Genomic DNA, 10394 nt, shown 5'->3' with positions numbered 1-10394 from the left:
CCGATACTTGGAGTGACAAATCCTAATCTCGATATATGCCAACCCAACAAACACCTTCGGAGACACCTGTAGAGCATCTTTATAATCACCCAGTTACGTTGTGACGTTTGATAGCACATAAGGTGTTCCTCCGGTATTCGGGAGTTGCATAATCTCATAGTCAGAGGAATATGTATAAGTCATGAAGAAAGCAATAGCAATAAAACTTAACGATCATTTGTCTAAGCTAGCGGATGGGTCTTGTCCATCACATTATTCTCTAATGATGTGATCCCGTTCATCAAATGACAACACATGTATATGGTTAGGAAACTTAACCATCTTTGATTAACGAGATAGTCAAGTAGAGGCATACTAGGGACACTCTGTTTTGTCTATGTATTCACACATGTACTATGTTTCCGATTAATACAATTCTAGCATGAATAATAAACATTTATCATGATATAAGAAAATATAAATAACAACTTTGTTATTGCCTCTAGGGCATATTTCCTTCGTGACCTAGCTAAGCTAGGCTCAGCCCACACTGGCCAAAGGCCCACTGTAATTTAACACACGCAAAACGGCCCAACGACACATACCTTCGCTCTTGCCTTCTCTAGTCTTTTTCTTCAACTTCTTTTTTTTGGCAAGAAAACTTCTGATCTATTCATCAACTGTCAAGGTAGTACAAAAACACTAGAAGTAAAATTTACATCTAGGTCCGTAAATCACCTATCGACGACTACAAGAACTGGAGCGAGCCGAAGGCGCGCCGCCATCATCGCCCCTCCCTCGTCGGAGTCGGGCAAACATTGTTGTAGTAGACAGTCGGGAAGTCGTCGTGCTAAGGCCCCATAGGACCAGCACACCAGAATAGCAACCACCGCCGATGAAGAGAGGCATAGATCGAAAGGATTCAATCTGCAGACATATAGACGTAGATGAATGAAGACCGGATCTAGAAGGATCCAGTGAAGGCAAACTCCGACCGGATCCTACGAGATCCGTCAGAGACACATCTCCACACACCCTCCGACGATGCTTGAAGCATCACCAGGACGGGGGCTAGGCGGGAGAACCATATTTCATCTTCAAGAAGCCGTCGGTGCCTCATCTTATTGATCATGGCACAAACCCTAACAAAACTCAGAAAAACACCTAAAAACGGAGCCCTTCTGCCGACAAGGGCCGGGATCCACTGCGCCTCCGTGGTCCAAGGACCATAGGAGACGAGGCGGACCGCTGGCGGCCCAGCGAGAGGCAGAGAAACCAAATTGGAGACAAACAATGAGGAGTTGTCTCGCGAGGGTAGGAAGCATATCTATTTTAGTCTTTTTCTTCAACTTCTGCTAAGAATATAGCAAATCAATTGTGTTGAACTATTTATGCAAAATCCCTCCAAAATTAAAGACAAATTCTCAATTCATTTTCTCGTAGTTTTCAAGTCAAAATCTGGACGAGATAGACACTATCTCAAGGGAGGGGCAACTTTGCTCCTGAGCTCATCTACACTCGCCATGAACAGTAAAATGAAAAAGATACTAGAAAATTTCGAAACATTCTGATTTTTTTTGCTTGGAAGATGATTCAGTGTGTAAAGTTTGAGGAAAATTTCAGCTCATTTGGATATCTATGTAGCTCTATGCAGAAAAGACTGTTTGGATCGATTTAGTTTTTTTTTTGCTGAGAGCTATTCGGATGTTCAAACGAAGTGAAATTTCGCACTGAAACATCTTCCACACCAATAAAATTCAAAAAAGAAACTTTCTAGTTTTTTTTACTATTCATAGGGTGTAGATGAGGTCGGGCTCGGAAATGAATATTCGCTATCTCAATCCCTTTTCCAGGCTCCCATGCTGCATAAAAAACAGACAAACAAGAAGTTCCACACTCGTACGCATGAGTAAATGCGGCCCATCCATCCCCATCCTGCATTCTGTTCGTCCTCCCTATCTGCAACGGGAAAAGGGCCTACAAAACGTCGCCGTCAGGCAGGGCAGCGAGTCCCACTCCCGCACGACAGGACAACCGCAAAAGCAAGGAGCCACCAGGAGAGAATCATGCGTTCCCCTGCCTGCCTCGCCGCCGCCCTCCTCCTGCTCGCGCTCCGGCTGCCGGCCCCCGCCGTCGCCGGCCGCCCCCTCGTCGCCCGCGACCGCAAGCCCGCCCCGTCCGAGGCCGCGGCCACCGCCAGGTGGCTCGCCGCGCAGAACACCTGGGGCGTCCTCAGGTTTCCCCGCCAAATACCACCCCCCTTCTCTCTCTGATCCCTGTTTGGTAACCGGGTTCTTTAGCAGCACGCGGTTTAATCGAATTGGTTATCGCTAGTTCAGAATTGTTCTTGGGTAGCATATCCGCTGAACCGCAATTGAAGTACGAGTATTAGTTAGTAATTTGCTCGAAGACTAGTTTGCGAAATTGTTGCGGTACTTTGGAGAATTGGAGTCCTTTGTTTTTCTGCGAGTCCTTTGTACACGTCTGCGATAATGATTTAGCAGTCAGGTATCACACACCCGAGTGCCCAACTAACTCAATTACTTCAGAGTAGAATTTGGCTAAATAAAATAATGACTCGGAGTTCACCGAGACTATGCTAAGTTGCAACATACCAGCTAGGTTTCGATGTTTGTTATGCTGAGTTCAGTATATATAACTGTCCATCTCTTGGTTTTTAGTTTTTACAAACAACTAGCTTGAACCACATGCTCTGCTGGGAAGTAATGAAAATAGCTCCAATCATGTGAGAACTCAATCTCCATAGTCCATACAATAAACTGATGGTCATAACTCACAGTGAATCGACTCTGAAATAAGAAAACCACGGACAAATAAGTAGCTAACAAACAGTGCAACTGTAAGTGTAGAATCACATTACATGTTTAGAACAACCCAAAGCTGGAGATCATGGCAAGATAATTCCACTTGCTCATAGGTTATTTTCGGTGGAGGGGAAGGCGGATTGCAACCGGAACATCACCGCCATCTCCAGTATGTGTAGAGGGAAAGAGATCTTAGAACTGGAATTTAGCAGACTTGTTTGGTTCTTGCTATGATTATGATACTTCAATCTCGCATTATTAGTGTCTATTTGACTGGGGCACTCACTAATGCTTTGTCGTTTTCTTTTCAGCACAATATCAAGTGATCTAAGTGGCGCTCCATTTGGGTAATTCCTAATTCTTGCACTTTGGCTAATCACCAATGCTTTGTCTTAGAGTCTTTACTGATTGCTGATTCAGTTCCATGCTTATTCTGCACACAGCAATGTAGTTTCATATAGTGATGGGGTACCAGGTGAGAGCCATGGAATTCCCTACTTTTATCTGACTACTCTGGATCCCACTGCAAGAGATGCATTGGAGGATGAAAGGACGTCCTTTACCCTTAGTGAGTTCCCTCTTGGCACTTGTGGGAAGGTTGATCCTGAAAACCCAACATGTGCAAAACTTACTCTTACTGGAAAGGTAATAACAACATACATCCATCATAAGATGATTGTTCACTTTCTTTATTTCCCTGCTGCATATATTTGCTTAACTTTGGCATGAATTTCAATGCTCTATTTCTGGTTTCTATCTTCAAATCTAGTACTAGGCTTGTTGTAACTATGGAATCATCATTATCCTTGTGCTTTCTCACGTTTACAGTCCCGGGTCCTAATTTTACTCCTCATAAGTATATCCATAGACACTTCTTTGTTGCCACTGCCAGTTAGTGATTCTAATGCTTTTGTATTTTTCTCATGGTTTGGTAGAAAGAAGGGGTATAGTGGGGAACTTGACCATATTTGGAAGTAGCAACCTCGAAGCATCGTAGTGACAACTTGGTGCTGTTAGCCTCCATAGTTGTGACAAACAAAAAATTGTATTGGGTCTATCTGTTCTAATGCCTAAACATTTTTTCTTGAGCCTGGCAAGCTATGCCTCTTAAAATATCTGTCATGATGAGAAAAAAAAAGACAAGTTCATCATGATGTGAGATCAAGCACTGAAGCACAAGAGATGTACAGCTTTCTGTAATCCCTCCTAAAATGCACATCTATAGAATGTGACTGTATGTTTGGGAGACCAGATACCACTATGATGTGCAATTCTTAAAAATAATTGTAATTGCAACCTGAAGTAACATTTACTGTTCTTGCAGTTGAAGGTGGTTGACCATAAGTCACCTGAAGCGGCTTTGGCCAAAGCTGCGCTTTTCAGCAAACACCCTGAAATGGAGGGTAAAGATATATTTACCGTTTCCTTGTATATATGGCCAATATAAGTTAGTAAGGTGTTTTTACTATCTAAACATACATGTATTGTTGTTTGGCAGGTTGGCCAAAGAACCACCACTTCGAGATCTTTAAACTGGAAATCGAAAACATATTCTTGATCGACTGGTTTGGGGGTCCTAAACCTATATCTCCTTCACAGTATCTTGATTATGGAAGGTGAGTTACACGAAACCTTTCAAATCTGAGTTTCACGACATATATACACATAGTATGTTGTAGTGCCAATCTATATGTAGATCCCCATTTTGAACAGTTCCTTAACATACATTTGATTTATGCAGGGACCAGGGCTCTGTGATGTTCTTGTGAGTGCGGAATGCTGCTGAAATCCATATCCTTAGCATGTTTGGGTATGCTTTCTGAAAGACGTCAAAACTGTACATACTGTAATGACATACGGGATTAAATAAACACATAATATCGCCTTTGTTGGCATTTATGTCCTCACCGCGGAGCCCAAGAACCGCTGCTCTTGCCACAGCCGGCTTATGGTTTGGGCATAGTGGCACAGGATGCCGTACCGTGACCGTTTGAAAGCGTCGTTGTAGTAGGTATTCTCAAGGGTACCAAATGGGGCAGGGTTACGGTGCACTGGTGGTATTTTGTTGTGGCACTGTAAAGCAACATTTATTCCGCAATATAGTAAATAGTATTGTCACATGTTGCACCAACCACCAAGAGATGGTGTATGAAATGGAGTTTTGATGAGGTAATCAAGTCCCATTCTTGCTGATGGAAGCATGTATTGCGACGTTAGTTCGTACTCTATTAGATTCTTTTACTAGAATAATAGCGCATCGTTCTATGGAAGAGGTAATTTACACAAAGTCTTCGTTCCGATCCTTCTGGCACGCGCCAACGTGTTGAATTGTTCGAGCTGAGTTGTACTCCCTCCGTCCAGAAATACTTGTCATCAAAATGAATAAAAGAGGACTTTTTGTTCATTTTGATGACAAGTATTTTCGGACGGAGGGAGTACTGCTGAAATAGAATACCTTTAGTTGACCTTGGACCGGTTTCTGTTGTTCTTTCTTGCAACTAGGCGCTGTTTATTGCCAGAACTAAACCAGATTTTTCTCTGCTGTACGACCTGCAACTTGTGTTCAAAAAATGCTTTTCTCAATTCAAAAGGATTTTTTGTTTGCGAGAAAAAAAGGTTGCGAGTCCGACTTGAACGCAGCTTGATCGCTGAGCAGCAAATGCGAATTTCGTTACACAGTTTGAAAGTAAAGTGATGGTGTTCTGGATCTTATAACACAAGTGTGTTTGGTCAGCAAAGCATCAGGCGGTAACATGAGCCAAACGCTCAAGCAATCTTTGTCCCAGGAAAAGCAGCCGAAATCAGCTCATGGAGAGTGAATTAGGGAGTGATTAAATGTACTTCTTCTGTTCGGAATTACTTGTCGTAGAAATGGATGTATTTAGATGTATTTTAGTTCTAGATACATCCATATTCGAGACAAATAATTCCGAACGGAGGGAGTAGTAAGTACTAATTCAGAAGCTAAGATAGGCACCAATGACAGAGAAACACAACCGTAAAGAACGTCGGAGGCTGACGGGAAAAAAATGCCAATGTGACATTTGTGTCACGAACCCACACGACAGTTTCACAAATTGTTTGCATACTAGTTTCTTCTTTAATCACAATTACAATCACAGATGGGATCATCAACGCCTACGTAGATCCAATCAAATTACACTTCAATTCCACCAAAGAATTCACCGGAGCAGGTAGATACACGAATGGCGAATGCAGTTTGTTCCAAAACACTTGAATAAACAAGAGCAGAGAAGTATACTGTAAAAAAAAATGAGAGAGAGGAGAGAAGCGTGGGTAGAGCGGAGACTTTTGACTTTGTCAGAACTGGGTCGTGTTCGACCCGGACGGCCCGGCGTAGTTGCTCCGGTGGTGCGGCGGCCGCCGGAGCGACACCATCCCCTCCGACACCACGCTCGCGTCGTCCCACTCCCTCCCGAGTATCCCGGAGGCCGTCAGCGCCACCTCGTCGTCCTCCCCGCGCATCGCCCGGAGCGTGCGCCGCGCCATGTCCCGCCCGACCCCGCCGTCGCTCTCGGCCACCGGCATCAGCGCCGCCTCGACGCCCGCCGCGCGCGCGAGCCCGCGGAACCTCAGGCTGCCCCGGCTCATCCCGTACAATGCCGATATGCAGTACTCCTCCTCCGCGCTGCCCGGCGCGGCCGAGCCGCTGCGCATGATCCCCACGATGGCCGCCACCGTGCCGCCGTCCATCAGGGCGGCCCTCCCTTCCGGGCACCCGGCGAGGTTCGCCAGGATCATCACAGCGAGCTTCCGCAGCGCCGCGGCGTCGGCGTCGGCTTCGTTCCCGCGGTCCCGCGCCTCCGCCGTGGCCAGCAGCGTCCGCACCACCCCCGGCGTGCGCGCGATCTTGGACCGGTTCATCCCGGCGAGCGAGACGTGGTACAGCGCCATGCCGGCCTCGCGGCGCGCGCGGTGGCCGGCCCCGCCGCTCGAGAACAGCTCCAGCAGTGGCGGGATCGCGCCCAGCACGCCGATGGCCGCGCGGTTCTCGTCCTCCACCGCGAGGCTGTAGATCGCGCCGGCGGCGTGGTCGCGCGCCTCCGGGTGGCCGACCCGGAGCACGTCGACGAGCGGCGACACCGCTCCGGACCGCACGATCCGCACCTTGTTCTCCGCCTCGAGCGACAGGTTCACCATGACCGCGGCCGCGTTGACCTGGATGCCGGCGTCAGCGGACAGCAGCATCGGCCGGAGCGCGGCGAGCAGCCGCGGCGTGCAGAGCTGCGTCCGCATCTCTTTGCTCTCCCGCGTCGCCTGCCGCAGAGAGGCCATCGTCGCCTTCTGCTCCGCGGGGCTGGCGCCGTCCGCGCCGAGCACGGCCATGATCTCCTCCTCCAGCGGCTTCGGCTCCTGCACGAAGTCGTCGCGGGCGCTGTAGTCGACGCTGTAGCGGTTTCTTGTCCGGACGGAGGAGGGCTGTGGCTGCGGGGCCGGCTCGTAGTTCACCTGCGACCTCTGCTCCTGGCGCGGCGGCATGAGGCGGCGGACGATGTCGCCGGCGGTGTCGAGGGAGAGAGGGGAAGGGTGGGGCAGGCCGAGGCGCTCGCACCAGTTGAGGATGGCGGAGCGGAGCGCGACGTTGGGGATGAGCACGAGGGGAGACGACGGGAGGCCGGCGACGGCGGGCGGGTAGAAGGCCAGCGCGGCGCAGGCCTGGATGCAGGCGCGCTCGATGGTCTGGCCCGGCGGCACGATGACGGGGTCCGCCATGAGCGTGCCGGAGATGGGGCAGAGGAACTCCGCCGGCGGGTCCACCGTGGTCGTGAACGATGAGGACGGCGACGAGGACGCGGAGGACGCCGGTGAGGAGGCCGCGAATGGCCTCCACCGCAGCCGGGCGGTGCCCATGGACTCGGCCGTGTTGGTGTTTTTCCTTGTGACGACCAGACGATACGTTGGCTTTTTGCGATGGCTATAGCGACCACTGGAGTTGTCGCCCGCCGTCCTTTCTACCGGAGAGGCGCTATTGGTGGTGACCGGTGATTCTTAAGCCGGAAATTTTATTTACATCTCATATGAGGTTTTCCAAGCAAGGCCTAAAACATTCAACCCACCAAAAAATACCCTAGACTAATTCTTTTTACCTTCCAACAGAAATCCAAAATGCGAACCAACTGTGATTGGTTGGTTAGAGGGACAGTGGTATCGCAGCCCACCAGGCTTAAGTCTTGGTGCTCGCATTATTTCTGGGTTTATTTCAGGATTCCTGGCGATGCGCTTTCAGTGGGAGGAGACGTTCCCGTCGACGACGATGCGGCTACAGTGACTTCGTAAATCTCAAGATGATATGTCGGCTCAGTCTCTCAAAATGTGCTGATAGGGGTAAGATGTGCGTGTGTGCGTTCATTATGAGTGTATGTGCGTATGTATGAGCGCTTGCGTCTGTACTGTGTTAAAAAAACAGAAACCCAAAACATTCACTATTACATTCATGAAAAAAATCTTTGGAAAAATACTAAGATATATTTAACCAAATTCCTTGGAAACTATAAAAATGTGACATCCAAGTGCCTGCCTCCTAGGACCGACCGTCTTCATCCTCCCAGACAGGCCGATGGCGTCCAACCCAGGTCGCCGCCCAAGCCTTGCCGAACCGCCACCGCTCCACACAGATGCCCACCCCCAGCTTGTTCACGCCTCCCTTCTTCCTTGGTCTAGCCGCCGCAAGTACCGCCTGCCCCTGCAGATGCCTTTCATGGCGGACACCATGCCCAACAAGTGCTCGGACAAATGTCATAGACAATTTCTTTTTACTTTTTTCTTAGTCTGGAGCAAACATGATGGATTCGAACACAAATTTCTTCTACACCGAGTTTATGGATTTGTCCTCAACAGATGAGGATGACTATGAGGATGAAATAATGATGATGCAATCGTTTATTGAAGATGCGAAACATGCAGAGGAGCATGTTCTCAATTCCAAGAGATCAATCAAGGGACGTCAAGTGTTGAATCTGAATAAGACATGAGGGCATATGATGCTGATGGAAGACTACTTTGTTCCCAATGCAGTATTCAACCATATTTCCACCTTCGATTCCAGATGTGCAAAACTATGTTTGATCGGCTCTACAATGTTGTTCGGGCCTTAATGACTATTTCATGTGGAAGAAGTGTGTTGTTGGAATCATTGGATTCTCTAGTTACCAGAATTGCACCGCAATCTTCATCAAGACCATCTCTAAACAAATGGGTGAGAAAAGATCTCACTTTTCCCAATGACAAGAAGGATCTAGAAAGAATGTCGAGAGGGCATTTGAAGAGTTCCAAGCCTGTACTGTGGCTATTCGAGGACCTGCAAAACTATAAGATGCATAGACATTGTGGGAGGTGATGACAGCTTGTGTGGTCTTACACAACATGATTGTGAAGGATGGGGGTGAGAGAGTTTGCCATAGTCTGAAATTTGAGCACACGAGTGATCCTATCTAACTTCCAAAGCAGAATCTGATGAAATTTGAGGATTTTATCCAAATGGCATCAAAAGATTCACCATTGAGGAGATAATCTGGTTGACATCTGTGGGCATTCCAAGAGGTGAACTAAAAAATGTGTCAAAATAAGTTGAATTCAAATTTGAATTATTTATTGCAAAACTTCTTGTTTGAATTGTAATATTTATATTTGAATTATTGTTGCATTGAAATATTTGTGCAACATGATTATGGATGAAGGATACTAATTATTTTTAATTACTTTGAGTACTTCGGATATAGAAGAAAAAAAAGGTGTGGCCATTTGGTGCATAGAGTTGGATGACCGCCCCCTAAGGCCCTGTTCGGTTCATAGGATAGCAAAACATAGGAAATAGAAAAAATATAGGAACAGAAAAGGAACGCATGTGTAAAACACTGGAATGAAAAACTCAGGGAAGTGATCAAAACAGGTGTTCAGGTGACCATAGGAAAACCATCTAAAAGAACTGTGCAAACAGTGGCCTTCATGTATTCTTTAATTGAAGAAAGGTAGCTTTATCTCTTCCTCTCACCTCACCACTTCAAATATCCATCATTTTTTTAATCCCCTGATGATACGGCCAGAACGGCTCGCCTCGGGCTTCGTGAGAAATATGAGCTTCGGCCGGATGTTAGGATTCCTTTGGAATCAGCACTGGAAAAGCAACTTTTCTCCGGTTTACTGTATGCATTTCCTGTGTCCCGAACGATGCAAAGGAAAATATACCTCTGTGAACAGTGTTCCTTTGAAATTCCTTCACAAATCCTGTGAACCGAACAGAGCCTAAACGTTGTCCACGCACACAACCGGACATGTCCGCGAACATTTTGTGTGTCCATTTTGAAGAATCACATTTCTTTATTCCAATAACTGCAATGCGGGCTCATGGGAATTCAGATGTTTAGACTGACCCATGAACTTTTGATGCACGGTGTTGGTGGGTAGTGTCCGGACTACACGATCTGCATGTTTAGGGCCTGTTTGGGACTGCCCCACTCACCAAAATTCAGCTTTGCTATGAAAAAAAATGCAAGCTAAACGGGGTAGCTCCATGACGTTTCTCTCCAAAAAAAGAGAGAATTTGAGGTACAACTTCCTGTTTTCGGTGAA

General features: G+C 47.3%; 2 protein-coding genes across 2 annotated transcripts; one reads left to right on the top strand and one right to left on the bottom strand.

Moving 5' to 3' along the window:
* The first annotated feature begins 1995 nt into the window (after positions 1 to 1995).
* LOC119330273 (protein CREG1-like) lies at positions 1996 to 4942 on the top strand. The gene is made up of 6 exons (XM_037603383.1): positions 1996 to 2215; positions 3116 to 3151; positions 3248 to 3449; positions 4129 to 4207; positions 4303 to 4420; positions 4546 to 4942. Exons 1-6 carry the CDS (start codon positions 2046 to 2048, stop codon positions 4571 to 4573), a joined length of 633 nt encoding a protein of 210 aa, XP_037459280.1. The 5' UTR covers positions 1996 to 2045; the 3' UTR covers positions 4574 to 4942.
* A 930-nt stretch (positions 4943 to 5872) lies between these two features.
* LOC119332583 (U-box domain-containing protein 41-like) lies at positions 5873 to 7775 on the bottom strand. Its single transcript, XM_037605757.1, has one exon. The coding sequence runs from the start codon at positions 7674 to 7676 to the stop codon at positions 6126 to 6128; it is 1551 nt and encodes a 516-aa protein (XP_037461654.1). The 5' UTR covers positions 7677 to 7775; the 3' UTR covers positions 5873 to 6125.
* Between the last annotated feature and the right edge of the window lie 2619 nt (positions 7776 to 10394).

Source organism: Triticum dicoccoides, chromosome 7A (genome assembly GCF_002162155.2).
Source record: "Triticum dicoccoides isolate Atlit2015 ecotype Zavitan chromosome 7A, WEW_v2.0, whole genome shotgun sequence".
NCBI classification, from domain to species: domain Eukaryota; kingdom Viridiplantae; phylum Streptophyta; class Magnoliopsida; order Poales; family Poaceae; genus Triticum; species Triticum dicoccoides.
This window is presented reverse-complemented; position numbering and strand designations above follow the sequence as displayed.